Here is a 25,106-nt window from a genome sequence, read left to right as displayed (position 1 = left end):
AGTTATTTTGTCAGTCAACGATCCGAACTATCTGATCAAAATTTTCTTATCCATTGTACTTGTATGGATCTTACACGAATCTTAATGATTGGATCAAACGGTTGTTAGCATTGACTTAGAAATAGTTATTTTCTTAGTCGCCTAAGAAATAGCAAAACCGTTTTGTTTTTAACATTCAGTATTTGTATATGTGGATTTGCGTTTTTTTATCCACTTTGATATTTGAAATGCTCATAAACAGTTTATACTATCTGGGTCTAATGCAAGTACAATGCCACATCACATATAAGTATAAACTGTCAAATGCGTAATAATCTTGGTGCTATGTTTATTTTTCCAATAATACAATGTTTCACGGGAGCATAAAACAAATGGAGGTGTATTATGAAGTTAGGTCTTTATCAGAGTAAACACACACACACACACACACACACATATATATATATATTGTTTCCAGAAACATCTCTGTACTTACATACTTAAGAAAATGGATATTCAGGTTTGCTATATCTAAGCCGCATGATTTTTAGTTAGGGATAAGTCGATTGTTTAGACATTGGATCTAGATTGATCTTTAAGATTCGAAACGAAAAAGAAGGGAGTGGCTCTCATACTATGGGATAAGAATTAAACCTTTTGCTTAAACCAGGCGCTTGAGATATGGACACACACATAGATATTTGGCATAATAAACAGACGTTTCTCAACATTGATATTGTTACATTAACAACGGTATAATAATAAGTATCAAACAATACATCTATTGTGTACGCAAATTTTTCTCGTGTGCACAGCCAAAAACATAAATATGAATGAGATAATTATAGTAGACACCGCTGTTAAATTTTGTGAAATGATTTCGCAGGGGGATGATTTGACGCGGCAGATAGAACGGTAGAGGGGCGTCAGCGAGCGGATGGGGGGAGTAGGGGACGCGGCGGGCGTAGGGGGAGAGAGGCAGTGGCACGGCGCCGCGGGCGCTGGGCATGGCAGGTGAGGGCCGAGGCGACAAGGAGGGTGAACGTGAGAAGGAGCCAGGAACAGGAGGCGGCGCACGAGGGGCCGGAACGTTTTCCTTTTATTTTTCGTGAAATGGAGTGAGAGATGGACACCTTGGCCCAGCCTAGTCCAACGGCCCGAACGGCCCGATCAATGATAGACCTCGGATTTTCTCTGGAAGCAACAACTATTTAGGACAAAGCCCACAAGCGAACGGCCAGATTCGTCCAAATAGTAGACCTGACAGTAAAAAATGTAGGCGGGTCGTGTTCTCAAGGAGGATTGGCCTCACATCTTCTCATTTGTTATTGATGGTTATTTATCTGTGGAGGATGTGGTGCGCACTCTGGATGTTCATGAGCTTTTTAAACTTCGTCTATCATAGCAGGCTTTTATGGAGTTGGGGGAGTTGGTTGACCTTCTGCAGTCTACCCAACTCACTGCGGATTCGGACTGTTGGGAGTTTTCTTGGGGAACAAGTTATTCATCTAGCAAATTTTATGCTATGGGCTTCCAACATCTGATTGTGCCCAAGGTTTTCTCTTGGCTTTGGCGCTCACGGTGTACCCCTCGAGTCAAAGTCTTTGCGTGGTTACTGTTGGCGGATCATCTCAACACTCGAGACATGCTCCGACGATGACATTGAAAACTGGAGATGATAATCACTGTGTGCTTTGTCAACTACGCGTGCTAGAGGACTGGCAACATCTCTTCTTCTCCTGTGTTTTCAGTCGGCGGATTTGGGCTTTCTTGCAAATTGACTGGTGCTCGGGGCCGTCCATTGATGTGGTAGTCCAAAGGACGGTGATTTCCTTTGGTCACCCTTTCCTGTTTGAGGTTGTCGCTTTTGCCTGTTGGCACATTTGGAAGCAACGTAATGGACCGATCTTTGCTGACGTTGCCCCCTCCTTCCGTTCTTGGCGTGTGGCATTTGTACATGATCTCTCGCTTTTGAAACATAGGTTCAAACCAGGTCTAGTGACCAGGTTTACCGCTTGGTTAGACTCCCTGTTGTATGATACTTGTAATAGTACAGGTAAGTTTTCCTTTTTTCTTTTGTCTGTTTGTACAGTTGGTTTGGTTGGTTTTAATAAATTGCTGTAGAGGTTTTCCCTTACAGTTTTCAGTCAATAAAAAATGCAGGTGACCTGAGAGGGATGGGATTGTGTACAGTTGTACTATCCTAAGTTGATTTGGAAGCAGTCGGGGGGGGGGGGGGTTTGTTGGTCAGGCTACAAAATCACTTATTTATGTGTTTTTGGCTTTTGATTTTATGCATTGTTTAATGATGGTACAAGCAAAAAGCAACTTCAAGAGTCAAAATCCACACTCTAAGCCTAATCAACCAGGGCCTAAATACCTCAAGATGCTAATTTGCGTATTGACCGAAAACTGGGAGGACCCCCACATGAAAACCGGATAAGAGCGCCATCAAGGTGACCTCCCAAAACTTTTTGGCAAACTCTGCCGCAAAACCATCGGGCCGGGAGCACAATGTGCTCCATTTGAAATATCGCCCCACAAATCTCATCCTTAGTAATTCTGGCAGCGAGCATCTCGTTCTCCTCAGCTAGCTCCTTGGGCAAGTCTGACACAGCCACACAGACGATTCATCCAACGAGACATTACTGATCAAAAAGTTCAACTTCTCGACGTTTATGCTTGTAGTGCTATGAAAAAAATGACTTTTAAATCTTCTTTAGCTTTTGTTTGGAGAAGCTTTTTTTTCCGAAAAAAAACACACGAATAGAATGAATGAAAAATGTTTTGGGGCCACAAAAAAATTGTTAGCTCGGACTCTGAAAAATGCTCATAAGGTAAGATGTGATGCGTGCGTTCATAGACAGTGTACAAACATGTTTTGGGAGTGGTAAGTGTAAAAAAAAATATGTTTGGGAGTGCCTGCTTCTTTACGTTTTTTATTAAAAAAGATTTTTATTCAGAAGAGAAGTGGGCAGCTGGGACCCGCGTGCCCTGCAAAATTCCTGCTAAACGCGTCCTCCTCCAAATTAAGCCGCCCAGCAATCCAAAAATTTAGCCACGTCAGCGATCCGCGCCAAAACGCATCCCAATCGTCCATCCAAAACAGCGGCGAACGGCTCGATCCATTCCACCTCACCGATCCGCGGCACCCACCGCTCCACCAATCAGCGCCCACCTCGTCCTCTGTATAAAGCTCTCGGCGACATCCTCCTCCTCCCCTCACACAAGCATCTGCAATTCCCCATCCAACTCCCAGCGAAACCACTCTCCTCTCCTCCGAACAACCAGCAGCAGCAGCGATCCATGGCCCCCAAGGCGGAGAAGAAGCCGGCGGCGAAGAAGCCCGCGGAGGAGGAACCCGCGACCGAGAAGGCCGCGGACAAGGCCCCCGCCGGGAAGAAGCCCAAGGCGGAGAAGCGGCTGCCGGCGGGCAAGACGTCCGCCGCCTCCAAGGAGGGCGGCGAGGGGAAGAAGGGGAAGAAGAAGGCGAAGAAGTCGGTGGAGACGTACAAGATCTACATCTTCAAGGTGCTCAAGCAGGTCCACCCCGACATCGGCATCTCCTCCAAGGCCATGTCCATCATGAACTCCTTCATCAACGACATCTTCGAGAAGCTCGCCGGGGAGTCGGCCAAGCTGGCCAGGTACAACAAGAAGCCCACCATCACCTCCAGGGAGATCCAGACCTCGGTCAGGCTTGTTCTTCCCGGGGAGCTCGCCAAGCACGCCGTCTCCGAGGGCACCAAGGCCGTCACCAAGTTTACCTCCTCCTAGGCGATTTACTGTCTCCCGTGATTGATCCCCTCCTTTCGGTAGTATCACTCTGTAGTTAGCTGATGGAGTTCTTTTTGTTCCTGTTCGTCGTCGTGTATGAACCGTGCTGGATGTGTGCGATAAACAATGGAGAAATAGGACCTAATGTTCTTCAATTGTGGCTTCCATCTGTGATTTTGTCATGTTCTTCCTCCTGAAAAGTTCCTCGGTTCTGCTCTTTGCTTCGAATTTTGATGCAAGTGCATCAGTCTGTAAATCTGGGTCGAAATATGCACAAACATTTCGCCCAGAGCATCGATTGGTTTTGCCTCCTCGCGGTCTTAAAACTGCCCAATCCGAAATTTTGGAGCGCAAAGATCGGACATGAAAATTTTGGGCTCTAATCAATTGGCGGGAAATTCCTCCGGTCGGAAAATTTTGGATTGGAAGCGCGCGCATGTAAAATCTGGGCAGGCTTTCAGTTTAGAGCTTTGTTCACGCGCCAAGTTTCTAATCTCAAGTAGTGGCGCCGCCAGCTCAAAAATTCGAAGCCTCAGACTCCACTCCCCAGTCCGTCGCCTTCGTGGGAAGGCGTATTCTCGTGGGTACGTAAGCTACACACCAAGGCGTAGTAAACACATCCCCTGTCTTTTTCCGGCCTCGAACCCTCTGTCTCCTTCCCGTCGCCTCCAATGGCGTCCTCCGCATTTCGCTTCTCTCCCGAGGTCCAGGCCTCCGCCCTCCTCGCCCTTCCAGGCGAGCTCGCCAAGCATGCCGTCCTCCGAGGGCCACCAAGTTCGCGTCCTCTCAGGTTGCATCCCGTAGTGGTAGTTCGTTGTTGTAGATTGCTGTTGTGTGGCTCTGGTTATTTATATGAATAGTACGGATGCATTTCTGGTGGTCGATTTTTTTTTCTGACTGTTTGTTTGTTTGTGCTGTGTGAATCTATGCTGTTCCTCTTCCTAATTTCGTTGCCTAGTATCATCCGTTTGTGTTACTGGAAAGAACTCAGGCAATTTCTGTTGCTGTTGAATAATGCCTTCTAAGGTTTTTCTACACAATACTCAAGGAGAATCCTTCGTGTGCAGTCTGAACTTTTTGCCTTCTGATGTGTTACTTGAAGCAATGGATTAGTGTTGCCAGCATGTATACTGTTTTAAGAATGGGAAGAAACTTGTACCGGTCGATTTCTGAAATCTCTAGCAGTAGCATTTGTGCTATTGCGGAACACCGTGCATTTATCCGATACCGCTGGAACAAAACGTAGCAATGAGAGCAATTTACTGACTGAAAGGACACATATACTTTTTATTATTGTAGGATCATGCCTTGTAACAGCTTGTTTGTTGAATTCTGTTAATTGCTGTTGTGACTCTGGTTATCCAGTAGTAGTATTGTTAGCAATTGAAGGGAATTTATGAATGGTGTTAATTGCTGTTGCTCCTTTTGGGAATTGTTGCCTGACAATATATCTGATTTTTTTTTCAGAAACTGTAGGAGAGACCCCGACAGTATATATTTTAATAGGGTAATATATATTAAAAGACTACACAAAGGGCCTCAAGGAACAAAGGAAACCTGATATATCTGAATACTGCTGATGCATTTCTAGCGGTTGATTTTTTTCCTGACAGTTTGTTCTTTTGCTGTGTGAATCTATGGTGCTCTACTTCCTATATTCATTGTCTCGCATATCCATTTATGATCTTGTGAGTATGCTTCATGCGCAGTCTTGGATTTTTGTCTACTGATTTATTTGAAGCAATGAATTAATATTGCCAGCATGTGTACTGTTCTGAGAATGGAAAAAAACTTGTACCATTTTATTTTTGAAATCTCTAGAAAATGCTACAGTTCTACAGAGGAACGCCATGCAGTTATCCGACACAGGTGTAAGAAAACATAGCTACGAGAACAGTTACTAACTTTTTTTTTGCGGAAAAGAAAAAGTTACTAACTGAAGCAGCACATATAACTAATGTAACCGTGGCGGATCCAAAAATGAAATCATGTGGGTTCATTGTATTGAAATCTTGTGTATTTTCATATTTTTTCTTACAAATATCAATACATATAAAGGTGTTTTTAGAATTTATGTGGGTTCATCTGAACCACCTATCTACAATGTGGATCTGCCACTGTAATGTAATTGCAGGATCATGTCTTGTACCAGCTTGTTTGTGGGTTGCTGTCTTGAGTGTATTGAATCGAGGCTTCTTTTTCTGCTTCATGTCCCCTTTTAAGGTAGCCACCAAACACAAGGTACGCATCTCTAACTGCATGCATTTCTACAGTTGCATCTCTTATCAACATTCGGTGTCGTGGCTGTTGCTTTGAGCAGGCTATGCCCAGGCTGAAAACAGAAACCAAACACTCCTGAATTCTGCTACATGTAACTATATCCTGTGGTTCGTCATGCAGCCATATTGTTGGGTCAGCTATCTCCAAGGTTCTGTCTGGAAGAGCATCCTCGACAAACTTATGCAGATCCAATGAATCTCTGAACATGTCTTCTGTTGGACTCTTTCCAGTAAACATTTCTAGCAGCAATATGCCAATACTATAAATATCACCAGAAGTTGAGACCTCAGAGCCTTCTCCATACTCTATAATTGTGCAAAAGATTGTGATTAGAAACCTGGCATGCATTCCATATTTGTGTGAAAAGTAAATGAAAACATTAGAAGAATTTCTGTCACCTGGAGCAACATAGCCAATGGAACCTATTATTCCAATTGAGCTATGTGATTTCTGCATCCTCTTACTTGTATTGTCTTGAAGGATCCTTGATATGCCAAAGTCTGCAACTCGGGCACTCATGTCCTCAGCAAGAAGAATGTTGCTTGGCTTAATATCACAATGGATCACCAGCGGTTGGCAGTGGTTGTGAAGATATTCAACTGCGTCCAAAATATCTGCAGCAATATCAAGCCTCTGCAAAAGGCTGAGTGTGTTCTTTGCAGTGAGATTTTGCGATTTTGGATGAAGCCAACCGTCTAAGTTTCCATTGGGCATGAATTCAAAAACCAATGCCTTGAACTCTTGACCTTGGTGGTCGATACCTGAACAACAAGTAATGATCTTTATGAGACAGCGGTGTCGTATCCTTCTCATGGCCTCACTTTCGACCTCAAAACTCTTGGAATACCTGGATTGACCAAGGTTAAACACCTTGACAGCCAAAGTTCTTTCCTTATTGTCCAAAACACACTTATAAACTGCACCATAACTTCCTCTACCAAGCAAGTTAACTTCTGAAAATCCGTTAGTTCCTCTCGATAATGCATCATATGGGATTCTTTCGTACTGTTCTTCAACAATTGAATTTTGCACTGTTGTCTTCTGGCTTTCTTTGAGCTTCTTGGGAAATACCCAAAGAACAAGAATAAATGAAAGTGACAACATGATTGCTCCAGTTATTGCTAGAGAAATTATAAGAGGCTTTGACATCCTTTTTTTGTTCTTGCTTAAGGGGCTTGTGGAGCATGGGGCCAGGTGAAGTTGAGGTGTACCACCGCAGAGATTGGTATTCCCAGCAACCGCTAAGTAAGTGATGTTTCTGAAAACACCTCCATTTGGCACCTCGCCTTGCAAATTATTGAAGGATACATCCAATTTGGACAACAATGTCAAATTCTGTAGAACTGCTGGGATTAACCCTGACAAATTGTTGTGTGCTAGGTACAATTCCTGCAGGTTTGCAATACTACCAAGGTCATCAGGAATATTGCCGGTAAACTTATTCATGGTCAGATTCAGCTTACTCATCCCATTTATATTCTTCAGTGATTGAGGTATGCTTCCCTCAAACAAGTTATTGTCTAATACTAGCCATTCCAACACTACGCAATTCTGGATACTGTTGGGTATCTTGCCAGACAACTGGTTTCCTGATAGAATCAGTTGGTTAAGGTTTGCCAAGCTGCCAACTTCATAAGGAAGTGTTCCAGAAAGAGAATTGTATGAAAGGTCCAAGTACCAAGAAAGTCCAGGCAATTTGAAAATCTCTGTGGGTATTGAACCGTTAAGTTGGTAATTTGTTGACAAATCAAGTACGAATAGGTTTCTTAACTCCCCCAGGCTTGCTGGAATTGGCCCCTCCAAGTTGCCATAGTACGCATAAAGCCTATTCAACTGGGAAAGATTTCCTAGTGATGACGGTATGAGGCCAGACAAGCTATTGTTGTACAAGCCTAGCTCGATCAAGTTTTGTAGCTTACCAATACTCTCTGGAATCACTCCAGATATGTAAGTATTTGCTATGGCAAGCAAGGTGAGACCTACCAAATTGCCGATATCTGCAGGGATACTCCCAGAGACCCTACTGTCCATTAAGTATAACTTCTGGAGAGTCACTGAGAGGTTCACAATCGACCCAGGTAATTTTCCTCCGAAAGAGTCGCCTCCCAAGTGACAAATGCTCTAGTTGGCTGCAATTTGCCAAAGAAGTGATGAATTCCCACCCCACCTTGTCATTCGCTTCAAGCTTATTTTCAGCCAAATCAAGATATTGGAGAACTCCCATCCTTCCCAAAGTGGGAGGCGCATACCCACTAAATCTGTTCCACGAGAGGTCAAGTCTCACGAGATCTGATAGATTGGGTAGTGATGAAGGGACGGCTCCAATGAACCGATTAACAGACAAGCCAAGATATTTCATCTTGGGGAATCTGTTACCGATATCATCTGGAATGCTTCCAGACAACTTATTTACCCCTACCTGAAATAATTGCAGTGATGACCAGTTGTAGAGAGAAGGTGGAAGTATACCCGAGAGGTTATTACCGAATAGATTGAATCGCCGCATCCTCTTGATGCTGCCGAGTTCTGGTGGGATTGGGCCAACTAGCTGGTTGTTGGAGAGATCGAGGTTCTGTAGATAGGACATATTGGCCAGTGATGCCGGTATGGGTCCTGTGAAGCTGTTGTTACTCAGCGAGATCGCTGCCAGGAACTTGAGCTTTTCGCCGAGCTCAGCCGGGATGCGCCCGCTGAACTTGTTGTTGTGCAGTCCCAATATGAACATGCTGATGCAGGAGCTCAGGTTCGCCGGGAACATGCCGGAGAAGGAGTTGTCATTCAAGTAGAGCCTCTGCAGGCGGCGGAGCTGGCCCAGGCTGGCCGGAATCTCCCCGTTCAGCCAGTTGAAGCTCAGGTCTAGCGCCTGCAGGAACGTGAGGTTCCCGAGGGCTGGGGAGAGTGCTCCGGTGAGCCCGCTCCCATTCAAGCTCAGCAACACCACCCGATCGGGCCTCCGGTGGCTGCATGTGACGCCCTCCCAGCTGCAGAAGCGGGCGCTGTCGTTCCACGATGCCAGAGCACGAGAGCCGCTGTCGCCGAGTTGCGCTTTGAAAGCAAGCAACGCGGCCTCGTCGTCAGCGCTCACCATGGCGATCATCAGGGCAGCGGCGAGTGACCATATTACGAAGCTCATGACCGTGAGCCCCATTGCCATTTCCTTGTTGGTTTGGTTGCCAATTGAGTAGTAGCACTAGCAACTGCGTGGTTTCATATATTGATATTAGTAGTACTTGATTATGTGTGCTGTACCTGTCGGAAGGGTTGCAACTCCTCATTTATATCACAATTTATGAAGGTTCACTTTCGCTCTGAAAAAAATGGACACTTCTTTGGCCTGTCCTCTGTTTGACATAATGGAATCTTCTACTTGCAGACTTTCCCGGAGGAGGCGGCCATGACCCACCATCAATGGCTGCTACAAGAGAGCGATGCCGGCGCATCGTGTTCGAAAATCATCGCTGCAAGGAAAAGATAATCCAATGGTACTACCATTTTCGTCTCCCTTTTGTACTTCGTTGCCAACAGGTCTGTACCAGAGTTTGGCTTCTGCTGAGTTTGAAGCCCAGTGGAGATTGGAAGATGGATTCTGCATTTCTGCATCCCGTGTCAACATCCGGATATCTGACTGACTCTGCTAAAATGACACTTGGTCCATTGTTTCATCTGCTATACTGAATTTGTAGCGACTGTACTGAATTTGCAGAGGCTGCAGCAGTGGCTCCCCCGCACTCCTCCGGGCCACCCTCTCTTCCTCCCAACCCAAACCCTCTCTTCCTCTGCTTCCTTCCCATACCGCCACCAATGGCTCCCCCGCACTTCTCCGGGCTTCCACCCTCCCCGTCCTCTCCCGCCTGAAGCCGCACCCTAGGACTCCAGCCCCGCCCCTTACCTTCCGCCACCACCAGGGCCGTCACCAAGTTCCACGTCCTATTAGGTTTCGTCCTGTAGTGCTAATTGCTGTTTTGAATCTTGTTGTCTTGGAGCAGTAGCGCTCGCTAGTACTTGACGGGAATTGATGCATGATGGCTGCTCCGCAGTCAGGTAAATTTGGCCGCTGTTACTCGTTAGAAGAACTTCTGTATCCGCCAGTTTGTTTCTGCCGCGTGAATCTATGCTTTTGTGCTGCTTCCTGCCTGCTGTCAAATTTTATTCAGTTTCTACTGGAAACGCTCAACGAGTCAACGTTATGGAAATTTCTGCTTCTATTTCGCCGTGTTTTCCTTCACATGGACAATGTTCTGTGCGTTGTCTGAACTTCTGTCTGCTGATTTGCTTGGAGCAATAAATTCATGTTGCCAGTATACTTGTTCGAGAATGATGTTTTTTGCATCACTGGATCTCTGAAATCTTTGGAACTAGAAGCCATGTATATTGTCTGGTTATTTTTTAGTGCTATTGTGGAACACTGAGGCTTTACATTTTACATTTATCTGATACCCTTGCAATGATAATCTATGTTATTGCTGGAAGCAGTAATGATACCATTGCTATCATACATGCATTTTGCAGTTGCCACAATAATATACATCAATTTATCTGTTAACAAAATGCTGACTGAAACGACATGCATAACTTCTATTATTGCTGGATCACATCTTTCCAGCTTGTTCAATGGTTTCCGAATGTCTTCAGTTGAACCTTAACTTTCTTCATGTTCTCCTATAAGCTAACCACCAAGCAGGAGGTACGCGCTTCTAATTGCATGCATCTCTACCGCTGCATCTCTAATCAATGTCCGTTCTCGAGGCTGTTGCTTTGAGCAGGATATGCCAAGCCTAAAGACAGAAACCAAGCATTCTTGGATTCTGGTACTCGTAGTGCTATCCAGCGGTTCACTGTGGAGCCAGATTGTTGGGTCTGCTATCTCCAAGGTTCTATCTGGAAGAGCATCCTCTGCAAACTTATGGAGATCCAATGAATCCCTGAACGTGTCGTTTGTTGGGCTTCTTCCGGTAAACATCTCAAGCAGCAATATCCCAAGACTGTAAATATCACCACGAGTTGAGACTGCATAGCCCTCCCCATACTCTACAATTATTCATTAACTTTGAAGTTAGCAACTTAGCATGACATGTTTATGTGAATAGTAAATGACAAAACTAGAAGAATTTCAGTTACCTGGAGCAACATAGCCTATGGTACCTCTAATTCCAACTGAGCTATATGAGTTTTGCATCCTCTTGCATGTACTTTCTTGTAGGATTCTTGATATGCCGAAGTCTCCAACTCGGGCTCTCATGTCCTCAGCGAGAAGAATGTTGCTTGGCTTAAGATCGCAGTGGATTATCAACGGTTGGCAGTGGTTGTGAAGATATTCTATTGCATCCACAATATCGACTGCAATATCAAGCCTCTGCGCAAGATTGAGTGTGTTGCTTTTAGTGAGCTTTTGAGATTTCGGGTGAAGCCAACCATCCAAGTTACCACTGGGCATGAACTCAAAAACCAATGCCTTGAACTCTTGACTTTGATGGTTGATGCTCGAACAACAAGTAATGATCTTTATGAGACATTGGTGTGGTATCCTTCTCATGGCATCACATTCAACCTCAAAACTCTTGGAAGACCTGGATTGACCAAGGTTAAACACCTTGACAGCCAAGGTTCTTTCGTCAGTGTCCAAACACACTTATAAACAGCACCATAACTTCCTCTCCCAATCAAGTTAACTTCTGAAAACCCGTCAGTTCCTCTGAATAATGCATCATATGGGATTCTTTCGTAGTGGTCTCCAGCAATTGAATATTCAATTACTGTCTGCTGGTTTCGCTTGAGCTTCTTGTGAAGCACGCAAACACCAAGAATAACTGAAAGTGACAAAAAGATTGCTCCAATTGTTGCTAGAGAAATTATAAGAGACTTTGACAGCCCTTTTTTGTTCTTGTGTACGGGGCTTGTGGAGCATGGAGCCAAGCGAAGTTGAGGTGTGCCGCTGCAGAGATTGATATTCCCAGTAACTGCTATGTAAGTGATGTTTCTGAAAACACCTCCATCTGGCACCTCACCTTGCAAGTTATTGAAGGATACATCCAATTTTGACAATGCTGTCAAATTCTGTAGAACTGCAGGGATTACACCTGACAAGTTGTTGTGTGCTAGATACAATTGTTGTAGATCTCGAATGCCACCGATGGCATCAGGGATCCTTCCAGACAAATTATTCATGGTCAGATTTAATATATTGAGTCCTTTTATGTTTTCCAGAGATTTGGGTATACTTCCTTCAAAAGAGTTCTTGTCCAGTAAGATTTTCTGCAGAACTATGCAATTTCCTATAGTGCTAGGTATTTGTCCGGACAACTGGTTTCCTGACAGAATCAATTCATTGAGGTTAGTCATTGTACCTGCTTCTGACGGGAGGGGTCCACAAAGTGCATTGTATGATAAATCCAAGTACCATGAGAGTGAAGGCAGCTGAAAAATTTCCACGGGTATTGAACCATTCAGGCGGTAATTTGTTGACAAATCTAGAATGAATAGATTCTTCAGGTTCCCGAGACTTGCTGGTATTGATCCTTCCAGGTTGTTCCAGAATGCAAGAAACCTAGTTAACTCTGTAAGATTTCCTACAGATTGCGGTATGATGCCTGTCAAGCCAGTACTATACAGGCCAAGGTCAACCAAGTTTTTCAGTTTCCCTATGCTCTCTGGAATCACTCCTGACATGGAAGTATTCACTATCAGTAGTATGTTCAGACCAACCAGATTGCCGATGTCTGCAGGGATACTCCCAGAGATCCTATTGTCATCTAATCGTAACATCTGGAGTGATGTCGAGAGATTCACAATCGAACGCGGTAGTTGTCCTCCAAAAGGGTTGCTGCTGAGTATCAAGCGCCGCAGTTGGCTGCAGTTTGCTAAAGAAGTGATGAACTCCCATCCCTCTTTTTCATTCGCTTCAAGTCTAACAGTCAAGTACAGGTCTTGGAGAGCTCCCAGCCTCCCCAAAGTGGGAGGAACATACCCGCTGAATCTATTTAGCTCGAGGACCAGTACCGTGAGATCAGATAGATTGGACAGTGACGAAGGGATGGTTCCTGTGAACTGATTAGCGCCCAAATTAAGAACTTGCAAGCTGGGTACTTGTTGCCGATATCAACCGGAATGCTTCCGTTCAGCTTATTGCCCCCAACCTGAAATCTTTCCAGCGAGGACAAGTTGTAGAGAGCGTGTGGAAGCATACCAGAGAGCTTGTTGGCGGACAGTTGCAATATCTGCATGCTCTGGATGCTGCCGAGCTCTGGTGGGATCGAGCCCACGAGCTGGTTATGGGAGAGATCAAGGTTCTTCAGGAGGCGGAGGCGCCCGAGGCTCGCTGGGATCTCGCCGTGGAGCGAGTTGTAGCTCAGGTTGAGCGTCCGCAGGAACGTGAGGTTCCCAAGAACTGGGGACAGTGCTCCGGTGAGCTCCCCGCGGTGCAAGCTCAGCGCCACCACCACCTGCTTTGTTCTCCGGTGGCTGCACGTGACGCCCTCCCAGCTGCAGAAGTGGGCGCTGTCGTTCCAGGAGGCCAGTGCACGGGAGCCGCCGGCGCCGCCGCTGGCCTGTGCTTTGAAAGCAAGCAACGCGGCCTCATCGCCGGCGCTCACGACGACCATCATCAGGATGGCAGCAAGTGATGATAGCAAGCTCACCAGCCCCATTGCTGTGAGCATACTGATTCCAGTTTTGGTTGCTTCGGATACTCTTAAGTCTATTTTCTTTTCTTTGAGAGGATACTCTTGGAGTCTTGGTCATGCGTGCTTGCTTTTCAACAATGCCCTGCTATTCCTTATATGATCTATACGTCCACTGTCTTCTTTTTGACTTGATCAAATGTTCAATGCTGCAGAATTTTCCAGAGGTGCTGAATGCTGATGACCATCTGCCAATCTGTAGACTGGGAAGAGCCTTGATGGCTTCCGGCTGTACCAGTATCGACAAGGACATGCCGTGGAGGACAGTGACATGAGCCACACTCTTTGATGATGCCTCTACTGTTTAGCTTCTATTATTGACTTTTGTCAGGTTGATTGATGTGGTCAAGCCAGGGCCAACCGATTGTGTTTACCTTTTCAAACTTGCCCTTGTAAGAGAAAGCATTCCTTCTTTTTAGGAAAAAAAGAAACAAGAGGTTATCATCATCTCCACTGCTCCTCGAACTTGCACGGAATATAGTGAAACTTTGCGCATTTATCGGCAATGTAGTGAATTTCTGCCGAGACTTGAGTAGTGTCTGCGAAGGAGCACGATTCCGGTCTGCGTTTTCGTGGCAATTCAATTCAAATTGGTTCAGGCATCAAAGAAGTGCCATCTGTGTGTGATGGATATGTATGTTCTGTGGCGCCGTATCGAAATTCAAAGTTCCGAAGGTCAAACTCAACAAGACAACAAGTTTAAAGGAAGGCGGATTTTGTGGAGTGCGTAAACCGCACTGGAAGGCGTATTCTATCTGCTGGAGTACTACTTGAGAGTTCAGATACCCAGCAGCCCATCTCTTCTTCCTCATCTGCTTCCTTCTTCTGATCGCCTCCAATGGCGTCCTCCTTCCTCCGCGCCTCGCCGCTCTCCCTCCTCTCCCGCCTGAAGCCGGTCAACCGAAGGCCCCCCGCCTCGCACCTCCGCCGCCTCCTTCTGCTCTCCGGCTCCACCTCGGTCCCCTCCTGCTCCCCGCCCACGCTCCGAACCCTAGCCACCGATGCGGCGACCGCACCCGAGGAGGCGGCGCTTCCCGCGGCGGAGGCGAAGCTGGAGAGGATGCAGCCGCTTCAGTGGCCTCGGCGGGACGCGCTGTGCGGCGACCTCGGCGCGGGCGACGCCGGCCGCCGGGTGCGGCTCTGCGGCTGGGTCGCTCTCCGCCGCACCCACGCCGGCCTCACTTTCCTCACCCTCCGTGATTCCTCCGGCATGGTTCAGGTGATCCATTTGCGCTTTAATGCCGTGAGTGCTGTTAGTAATTGGCCATTACTTGTTTGCTGCTCCGGTTGCCATGCTTTTAGCTGCCGTGGGCTGGTGATTAATTTCATGATCTCCTTCTCGTAAATTCATGATTACAACAATGTAGTTCCTGCTTCCCTATAGATATCCTAGGCATAGTAGAATAGTTGATGACATCACATTTTTTTTTCACTTAAGCTTTCTTTGCTCCATTTGTGTCATTTGGAGTGTTCTGTTGTATCAGCAAGTTAGTGGTGTACATCATAGCGCTATAACTAGCTACTGTTCTTTCGGGTGATTTTATCAAATGTTTGTAGTCAACAAATGGCGATAGGGTAGCGGTACTCAATACTGATGCAATAGCAATTGTCCTGAATATTTTGTTTTCACAAACATGAATTCTCTATTTACTGATGTTGAGAGATCAGGTAACTTCTACAGGCAAAAAAAAGTATATATAACCTCATTAGTAGTGCATTTCTAGTGATTGTTACTCCATTCTGTTGTGGCTCATGCGAAAAAAAATTCTTTGCAGTGGCTGGTAGAGTGATAATTCTTACATGGTTACCTGCTCTACTTGTTGATGTTTTCTGTCATTATTGTTCGCTGTTGGGTGATCTCAATCCCAGTGGGTTATTCTACTCTTTCTGTAGGTGGCAACCTTGCCAGAGTACCCTGAAGTATATGCTGTTGTGAACAAGCTGAGAGTGGAATCAGTGGTTTCTGTTGAGGGGGTGGTGCGCCCACGCCCGACAGAAGCCATCAACACAGAGATGAAGACTGGGGCTATAGAGGTATTGATTGGTCTTATGTTACTTTTTTTTAACTTTTTTGGGGGTGGATGGAGCTAGAGTTACTTAAACATAGTTAGAATTTGAAATTTAAACAATCTAGTATAGAAAAGTTACAAACTGCTGTTAGAGATCAGCCTTAGGATGTAATTTTTATTCTTCCCAAAAGCTGTTTGTGTGACAATTCTTTTCTTTCTGTTCCAAACTGTAAGACACTGTTACTTCTGTTGATCGTAATGGAACGGGGATCATGGCTCCAGTTCAAAAAATCGACTGTCACGTATCTGAACATGCAGTATGTAACAACATTAATCGTAGTTTTACTGCTCTACTAATTGTTTCCTTTAACTGCCATGAGCTTTTCTATCTTTGTTTTGTGTTCCTCCAGAAGGCAACATGCTTTTCTAATTATGTTGTTATGCTCCACCTTGAAGGTTGTTGCAGATCATATATTGGTGCTGAACTCTGTAACTCGTTCACTACCTTTTCCAGTCACTACTGCTGATACTGTAAAAGAGAAATTTCCAGAAGAAGTCAGATTGAGGTAAGACAAGCACAATCAGCGTTCTCTGCATATTTTTTCATTGGCATATTGTTAAGTACATGGAAGAATATTTGGTTGAATCCCCAAAAAATCTAGCAGGGGGTTATTGGCTAACAAGTGCTTAAATTTATCAAGTTTGTGTAACAATCTGATTAGGTGGCACATCTAGAGCTGCATATAAGTTATTAGGCACGAAGATAATGCTTGGGGAACTTAGGCATAGTCAACCACTTTTGCCATATATGGCACGGACTATCGGGACTTGGGAGCATATAACTTGAGAAGGCGTTAACTCTCCTGCAAAGGGATATAGATTTATCATGCACTTTGAAATAACCAAATATTCAGTTCGGTCACTAATACGCACTTAACCATGTCTATTGCTATAATGTTTGGATCCTTGTTCTTTCAGTATCTCTCATTAGGGTGATACAACATTGGTATCATGGTGGATATTTTTGAGATTCAGCTCTGTAGATAGTTTTTTGTGATCAGATGGATCATGATTTGCTTGTAGCAGGTTATGTGAATGTCATACTGTAACCTGTCAAACCGCCCTTTTGAATCTGCTGGACAATGTGTTCTACTGCAGTGCTATACTACAACCACATTATTAATTTCTCATTACATGTAATGATTCCATGTTTCAAACACAACTTCTCTCTAGTTAGAACAATTCCTGCCCAAAGATATGAATACTCCTATTTCCTAAAGTCAATTTCCTTGTTCTTGCCCCTTCCTGTGTTCAGTGCTTTAGGTTACCAGTTTACCTCTAGTCCGTCATGCTTGGATTTAGTTGAATTACGTGTTCAGTTGCTCTCATTTTAAGTAATGACTGTCTTTTTTGTGACTGCCCTTCTTAAATATTGTAGATTTAGGGTGCTTGACTTACGTCGACCACAAATGCAGTCAAACTTGAGATTGCGCCATAAAGTAATTAAGCACGTTCGTCGTTACTTGGAGGATAGACATGATTTTGTTGAGGTATGCTCGTTATATCTGCTGACTATTTCATGCTTTGGTACTTTATATGCTTGTCGTTTTCTAATTGGAGGATAGACATGGTTTTGTTGAGGCATGCTGGTTATGTCTACTGATCATTTTATGCTGTGGTTTCGTGCCTACATGTCTTTATATGCTTGCCGTTTTCATTTTGACATGCAGTATATTGGTGGTCCTATTCTTAAGATCAACTGCAACAGAAAAGTCAAGATAGTTTCTCTTGTAATATAGTGCCAAGAGTTCTACTTGTACTCTGGTGGTACTGATTCTCGAACGTCTAATAACACGTGTTTAATGAATTATCTGTTTTCTTACTGGGTACATAAGGATGATTATCATGTCATCACCAGTAGTACATTTCGTTGATGGAAATTGCATGAATTGGTCAAAATAGATGTGACAAGTCGTGAGATTTTAAGGCATTAAAGTGACTACCAGTATATCTTCCTTTGCAATGTCTGGAGCGTATACATCTCTCAGCTTATCATTTCTATTATGTTTCATCTAAAGTTACTACATGTTCCAAGGTAGATTGAGACTCCAATTTTATCCAAGTCTACACCAGAAGGTGCTCGGGACTATCTTGTACCTTCAAGAGTCCAGGTGAATAATCTCTGCACCTTTTCCACCTCTTTTCAAAAACAATTACATAACATGGTTGTTTCTTCGCCTTCACATGATTCTCTTTGCTCTGTTCTCTTAGCCTATTTAATATTGGAAGATCTAATGACTACTGCTGTCATATTTGAGTGCTTTACTGTAAAAATAGCCTTCTCAAGTATCAATCTCTTACCACTATTGAGTACAATCACCTTCCAGGAGATGGACATAGTTAGTTATTTCTTGTTGATGGCTGATATTCTGATTGTTAAAGTTACTTTTGAGTTGAGTTGTCTACTTTTCTTTTAAAAGTTGCAATAGATATATTTGCGCAAACTATCTTGGAGGTAGACTAAGACATGCACTGCTCTCTAGTACGTTCTTACATAAATGTCCAGCCTTATTGCCTTTTAAATTCTTCCTGTTCCTCTGATTTCCTCCAATATGATTTCTGAAGCCAGGAACATGCTTTGCTCTTCCTCAAAGTCCTCAGTTGTTCAAGCAAATGTTGATGGCGTCTGGCTTTGAAAAATATTTTCAGATCGCAAGGTAATTGTGTAGCATGTTTAAAAGCCCGGGTGTTGTTTCACAGATGTAATTGTGTTTTTACACTCCGCATGGATTATATTATCAGGCTGGCATTTTTTTCCCTATGCCAAAGTAGCAAATCATCTTCATTTTTGTAGCCTTAGCTGAATTCTTGATTTTCCTCATTTTATTACTGAACCAATGAACTAGTATAGTCTGAAAAGCTGTCTAGCATGATTATCTTTTTTCACTGAGCTGCTTCATGGCAGATGCTTCCGGGACGAAGATCTGCGTGCAGATAGGCAACCAGAATTTACACAACTCGATATGGAGATTGCCTTTACATCAATGGAGGATATGTTGAAGTTGAATGAAGAGTTGATGATACATGTATGTTGGTTTTGACCTTTATATTTCCGCCCTCTTTTTTTCTTCTTGGCACACATATCTTGTCATCCTTGTCTGTAAGTGAAATGCCTAGTTTGAAAGGTTACGCAATTTGGTACTTTTTTTATAGTTCTCAGGAGGTTGTACGAACCGCAACTGTATGCGCATACTGTAGTTTAGTTACCGAGCATTATACCGTTAGCAGTAGTCAGGCTCTTAGTTCATTGTTCAGAAAATGAGCCCTCTTTTTCTTGAGCTACCATTGCCTTCATGGTTGATTGAGTCATTGAGCTATGGTAAATTTATATTGCAGATATTTCAAGAGGTGGGAGATATCAAGCTTCCAAAATGTTTTCCAAGGCTTACCTACGCGGAGGCAATGAATTGTTATGGCACAGACAGGCCTGACCTTCGGTTTGACTGGGAGCTAAAAGATGTAAGGACCTTTAACTTTCTGCAGCATGACCTCAGTGATACCTAGTTATCTACTTAATTAGTTAATTACTACCACAAATTGCCAAATTATTTTTGAACAAGGGGCTATTCCCTATCCCGTTTTTATATATTCTAAACAGAAGCTATCATAAATTCACGGCTAGTACTATCAGTAGTATTATATTGTTTTGTATTTCTTAGTGGGATGTAATTTAGATTTAGATGCTTCATTTGCATTGCAGCTTACATGCAAAACTTATGCTAAAAATCCTTTTCTAGGCTTATTACTTCCATATTAACTTCAATGTTGTTCTGTCAAATGCAGGCTAGTGATGTATTTTTGGGCAGTAGCTTCAAGGTTTTCGCAGATACATTAGAAAATGGTGGTGTAATAAAGGCATTGTCTGTGCCTGGTGGTGCCAAAGTTTTTTCAAACACTGACCTGAAGAAGGGAACTGTTTATGCTGAAGCATCCAAAGCTGGAGCTAAGGGCCTGCCTTTCCTCAAAGTTATGGATAATGGTAAAAGGCAAAACAATCCCTCTTTATAGACAAAGTTTTTATCTGGCAGCAAATGCTGTATGTTTATTTTTATATTTGTACAACAGGGGAGCTTGAAGGAATTGGTCCGCTTGTGTCAACTCTGAAACCTGAAAAGAAAGAACAGCTGTTGGAACTTTTAGATGCAAAAGCAGGTGATCTTATCCTGTTTGCCCTGGGCGAGCAATCAACAGCTAATCAAATTCTTGGCAGGTTAAGATTATTTATTGCTCATAAGTTGGAAGTGATAGACACGGTGAGTTTCCCAACCAAAGAATGTTCGTTCTTGTACTGTCAATATATTCTGTGCATGTCCTCATGGCATATTGTTGAAAGTTGAAACACCGCAGATGCTGAACAGTATCTGCTTCTGTTTTCTTTGTGCTTATCACCCTTTTTTCCTTTTTTTTATGCCAGTCAGCACACTCAATTCTTTGGGTGACAGACTTTCCAATGTTTGAATGGAACAGTGATGAGCAGAGATATGAGGTCAGTCTTTTAGTTTGTACCCAAAAATTATAGGAGGTATATATTCTAATTCTACTGTTAAAACACCGAAATGTTTTTTCCCCTTTTGAACAAGGCTCTACACCATCCTTTCACCGCACCAAATCCTGAAGATATGAATGATCTACCTTCAGCTCGTGCCCTGGCTTATGATATGATTTACAATGGGGTTGAGGTACTTCCTGATTCTATTTTGAAGTGTTTACTCAGGTTTAGCTTAATGCATTGTTTCGATGTTTCAATCTGTTCGAATCTATATTACACTGAAGTTCAAGTTTGTCACCGCTTACCTGAAGAGTTTTTGTATATATTATCTTTGATAAATAGTCATGATACCTCAAACAGCCAAACATGGAGTGGGACATACCGATATGTGATATGCATCAAAATTCAATATAATTTAGTAGTTTTCTGCATATTATGATAATTTCGTATTGCTGTAAAACACTGCTTTACCTTTTTTGGCGTTATATTTGTATTAGCATATGGTTCTGAGTTTCAGATGATAAATATTCGTACCATATTGTCCCGGCAGACAGGTTTGGACACTAAGGATCTGTTTGGTTCCCGCTCCGGTCAGGGCGAAGCGAAACCGCCGGCGGCCGTGTGATTCCACAAATTTTGACGAGCTGACGCGGATCAGCTTTTTAGGAAGAAATCCCATCCTGGGCCGCTCCGCTCAAGCCCATCTAGCGAGCCAAACGCAAAGAAAATAGGATTGGGCCGACCCAACCCAGCCGGCACCGTTACCAAACGCATCCTAAAATGCTTTTATAAAGCTGGTTGCTTGCTTGAGTTAATGACCTTTTCTGTTATAAATGACTGATTCTGCTGAGTGTCAAATGTTAATCTTTATATATCAATAATAAGTTTAGCTGCATATATCTGCATGTACTACTGCCACCTATGCAAATTGCAATGAGCTATGATGTAGAAACAGAGTTGAAATCGTAATGTGCATCTGATGTTCTGTCCTGTTATTGGTAGATCGGAGGAGGCAGTTTGAGGATCTACAAAAGTGATGTGCAACAAAGAATATTTGAGATCATCGGTATCTCACCTGAACAGGTTTGTCTTTTGTCCGACTCTCTTAGCGATAAGTCAATCAAATTGACAAGTGATGTCAAGATTAAAAAATGTTTCTTTTAGGCCACTTAATTTAGGATGTTTGTTATAACATGGGCAAAATTATATAAGTGATCTCTGAATGGAGTTATATTGTGTGAACTCGGAATCCTCTGTAACATATCAGTCCTTTATCCACATTATGTTCATGATTGTCCGTTCCGCCAATATGCTATATTTAGTTATGCTCTTTTCTCGGGACAAACTTCATATCCCAAATATTCGATGCAGGCAGAGGAAAAATTTGGTTACCTTTTGGAGTGTTTCGACATGGGTGCTCCTCCGCATGGTATGATATCTTAAACCACTTGTCTCATTATATGTTCTTTAGTTTAAGATTGTGGCTAGCAACTGAACATTCCTTTTTGACACTGCTTCTATGTTTCATTAAACTGCTGTTTCTCAAACAAGAGCATTTCCGAAGCAACCTTGCTTCAGCGTTTTCTCTCTCAAAGTGGGAGCAATCTTGTTCCTTGCTATATCCATACCATTATATGATTTCTGGATCTAGGCTGCTTGAATAAAGACTAGCGCCTACTTATTTATTGTGCATTATCTTGTATCTTTTTTTATGTTTTTGTTTTACTTTTACTAAAGTAGAGCTACAGCTAGAATATTAAACAGAATGTCACCTGTCCTCCTCTTTTGGCAGGAGGAATTGCTTATGGGTTGGATCGGTTAGTGATGCTTTTGGCTTGCGAAAGTTCAATCCGGGATGTGATAGCTTTCCCGAAGACCACGACTGCTCAATGTTCACTCACCAAAGCGCCATCTCCTGTGGATCCTCAGCAATTGAAGGATCTCGGCCTACATGCTCCGTGACCAAATTGTTCATAGCTTAGGGGCAAAGTTATCTAGGAACAGCTACAGTATACTCCTGGAATTTGATCTCTTCCAGGACATTCTCTCTTTACATGTAGAGAACGAGGTTTTGTTTATGAGATTTTCTTGAGCATGGAAGATGATTGGTCGCCCTTCAGATGTCACCAGATCTGCCTGCATCAATGTCACACAAATAAATTTGGGCTGCCAACAATTGTATCATTGTAGAATTAGAGTTGGGTGAGCTAGGCTCTCGGCAAATCCAGCTTTGCCGTGTGCACGAAGAAAAGGCTCCGGCAAAGCCGAGGGCACACGACAAATCACGTCTTTCCGGTAGTGATTTGCAGATGATGACTGTGTGACATGGATCTTGAGCCATATTCCGTGAAAATCATTCAACTCTGCTCCTGAGTCCTGACTATATATGGAAGGTTCACCTGCCCTATTGTGTTTGTAAGAAATCCGAGCTAGTAGTATTTGGGGAAGCCTCGAAATTTATTTTAGGAAATGTAGACTATACACAGAAGGTCCAAAATTTGTTAGGAATTATGTATAATATTATTAGACAGTGTCATTTTACGGAAGGCACAATGAAGAAAAACCTGGAGCTCTATATAAAGTCATCCATCGCCATTGTGACGGCATCGACATGGAGAGCCAGCAGCAAGCCATCGTCGTCGCCGCCTACATGGTCGAGGACGAGGGCCACCCTTGTTCCATCCCGACTCTGGCACGTCTGGTAGGTACAATTTATTTACTCTATTTTCCTGGAGCAAAGCATGTCTCTTAATTTCACGCAAACGATTAAACTGATCTTGTCTCTTAATTTCACGGCAGGCTGTCCTCTTGATCGCTTACTTGTTGCTGGAGTCGGTAGCGGTCGCGTTCATCATAGATAAAGTCAAGCGCACCCACGATTGAATTGGCGTCAAGACATACGTTTTCGGCACCTTTCTGGCGACCCTTCCTTCCTTTGTTATAATTGCCGTGGTTTGCTGTATTGAAAAAAGTGTCGAATCAATTTTCGATGATAATATGTACTCCAGCACTCAGCTCTACCTACGTACTGCTTTGGCCATCTCCGCGGTGTCCAGAATTCTTACTATCCATCGCATGTTTTTTATCTTGCTTTGAACGAAGTAATTAAATGTTCTGACTATCACCTCTCTTTTTTATGTATGTGTCCTTTCGTAAACGCGCATCTGATCTTAACGAATAAAGTCCTCCTGCACATGTTAATGAAGGACGGAGATACTAGCAATTTGCCCGTTTTGACAGACGACTCGTAACAAATTTGCACTGGATAGATCGGATGGACTAACTTTGCATACAAAATTTCCTCTTGGATCAACTCGATCGATAAGCTTAAATCGATCTCTTGACGCGAGTGTTGGTTGATGGATCGAGGGGAGTCTTCAACACAAATATGAATGCTTGAGGCCAACTGATCCAAGAAAACCCCCAAATATGCCGGCAGGTGAGAGGCATTGTAGGCAGAGAGAGCTAGTCTAGTAACACTAGTTACCATTTTCTAAATCCACGTGAACTAAGAGCAAATCCAATACAAATATGAATGCTTGAGGACCAACTGAAGTCAAGACGGGCCTTTGCGCCTTGCACCAGCAGCTTGAGGCTCCTGGTGGGACGTAGTACGGTCATGTCTCTCTCGATCGGCCCTTTCCCAGGCCTGTGCATTATCGGGGCTGCCAGATTTGCGCCATTTAATAGAGGTTAGCTAAGACGGGTGCCTCTGTAAACCAAGATGCCAACACTAACAAGTAACAAATGACCCTGAAATGGCTGGTTTGGCCATGTTAATGATTCGGGCCCACATCATATGCAGTAACTGTATCAGCTTGAGCTGCATCTTGATGCTACCTGGTAACTGCATCGGAGGTTGCTTCGGTGCCGCACGGCCCGTGCCTTAGCAGTCACTGACACGTGGGTCTGGTCCCACACGTCAGTGAATGTGCCGTACGTCACCCAAGCGCCGTCCAGCTGCATCTCTCTCGGGAATAACGCCGCCGTTCCTGCTGCTCCCCGAGCCTGCCGTTTTCCTCTGGAGCACCACCTTGACAGCGCGAAGCTTTTCTTGACCTCCTCTCTCACCCTGAATTCCCGCCTCCTCCCGAAATCCCGTGTTTCTGGTGGCGCAGGCGCAGCGGAGGTGCTCACAGAGCAGTGCCGGCGCGAGCGGGTCACGGGGGAGGGGGATGCGGCGGCATGGTTGGCACCGGACGGCGGCGGCGAAGTCACGGGGAAGGTCGACGCGGCCGCATGCAGGGGCGGACCCAGTCGGGTTATTGTTTTCAAAATCCTTTATTCTTAGTACAAATTTGTTTTCGGTAACAAATCCGAGCTACTAGTATTTGGGGAAGACTCGAAATTGTTCTTAGGAAATGTGAACTATATACACGGAAGGTTCAAATTTTGTTAGGAAATAAGAGTTTTAATTTACACAAGGTCCAAGAAATTAACAAACCTGAGACTTGACAAAGATACACATATTCACATGTATATATAAAGATGAGGAGTACTACGTGCTGCGTACTCTCAGCATCGACGACGCTCGACATGGAGAACCAGCAGCAGCCGCCGCCGCAGCAGCAGCAGCAAGTCATGGAGATCGAGCAGCAGCAGCTGCCGCAGCAAGTCGCCGGTCGCCGGGCCGAGCATTGTACCTCCGCATTACATGTGGTATGTGAAATTTATACTATCTAGCTTAATTAATTGCCTGCAGCATGTCGCAAAACAAGGATTAATTAATTGATCTTTTGTCTCTTGATTTGACGGCTTGCAGGCTTTGCTCTTCGTTGTTTACTTGGTGCTGGAGGCGTTTGCGGCCATGGTCACCATAGACAAACTCAAGTGCAC

At 43.9% G+C, this 25,106-nt stretch overlaps 2 protein-coding genes, 1 long non-coding RNA gene and 2 pseudogenes across 3 annotated transcripts; 3 read left to right on the top strand and 2 right to left on the bottom strand.

Moving 5' to 3' along the window:
* Positions 1-3,201: 3,201 nt before the first annotated feature.
* On the top strand, positions 3,202-3,923 carry LOC100833883 (histone H2B.1). Its single transcript, XM_003568827.4, has one exon. The coding sequence runs from the start codon at positions 3,286-3,288 to the stop codon at positions 3,754-3,756; it is 471 nt and encodes a 156-aa protein (XP_003568875.1). The 5' UTR covers positions 3,202-3,285; the 3' UTR covers positions 3,757-3,923.
* A 1,835-nt stretch (positions 3,924-5,758) lies between these two features.
* On the bottom strand, positions 5,759-9,358 carry LOC112268532 (annotated as a pseudogene).
* Positions 9,031-10,459, top strand: LOC112270893. Its single transcript, XR_002963483.1, has 2 exons — positions 9,031-9,173; positions 9,410-10,459. It is a non-coding gene; the product is annotated as an uncharacterized LOC112270893 (long non-coding RNA).
* An 81-nt stretch (positions 10,460-10,540) lies between these two features.
* Positions 10,541-13,861, bottom strand: LOC100828071 (annotated as a pseudogene).
* A 645-nt stretch (positions 13,862-14,506) lies between these two features.
* LOC100829593 (aspartate--tRNA ligase, chloroplastic/mitochondrial) lies at positions 14,507-22,674 on the top strand. The gene is made up of 15 exons (XM_003568639.4): positions 14,507-14,931; positions 15,606-15,746; positions 16,178-16,287; positions 17,160-17,271; positions 17,821-17,892; positions 18,347-18,438; positions 18,687-18,807; positions 19,118-19,240; positions 19,565-19,760; positions 19,847-20,034; positions 20,196-20,267; positions 20,362-20,460; positions 21,273-21,353; positions 21,642-21,699; positions 22,063-22,674. Exons 1-15 carry the CDS (start codon positions 14,551-14,553, stop codon positions 22,230-22,232), a joined length of 2,016 nt encoding a protein of 671 aa, XP_003568687.1. The 5' UTR covers positions 14,507-14,550; the 3' UTR covers positions 22,233-22,674.
* Positions 22,675-25,106: the final 2,432 nt, after the last annotated feature.

The sequence above is a fragment of the Brachypodium distachyon genome, chromosome 2 (genome assembly GCF_000005505.3).
Source record: "Brachypodium distachyon strain Bd21 chromosome 2, Brachypodium_distachyon_v3.0, whole genome shotgun sequence".
NCBI classification, from domain to species: Eukaryota; Viridiplantae; Streptophyta; class Magnoliopsida; order Poales; family Poaceae; genus Brachypodium; species Brachypodium distachyon.
Note: the sequence above shows the minus strand (reverse complement) of the source record. Positions and strands in the feature narration are given on the sequence as shown.

Bases quoted from the DNA above. Each gene is read 5' to 3' on its own strand.
- LOC100829593 (XM_003568639.4), top strand. From the start codon at position 14,551: ATGGCGTCCTCCTTCCTCCGCGCCTCGCCGCTCTCCCTCCTCTCCCGC. The intron at 17,272-17,820 runs GTATGCTCGTTA...GTTCCAAGGTAG, and splicing joins ATAGACATGATTTTGTTGAG to ATTGAGACTCCAATTTTATC. The intron at 20,268-20,361 runs GTCAGTCTTTTA...CTTTTGAACAAG, and splicing joins GTGATGAGCAGAGATATGAG to GCTCTACACCATCCTTTCAC.
- LOC100833883 (XM_003568827.4), top strand. From the start codon at position 3,286: ATGGCCCCCAAGGCGGAGAAGAAGCCGGCGGCGAAGAAGCCCGCGGAG.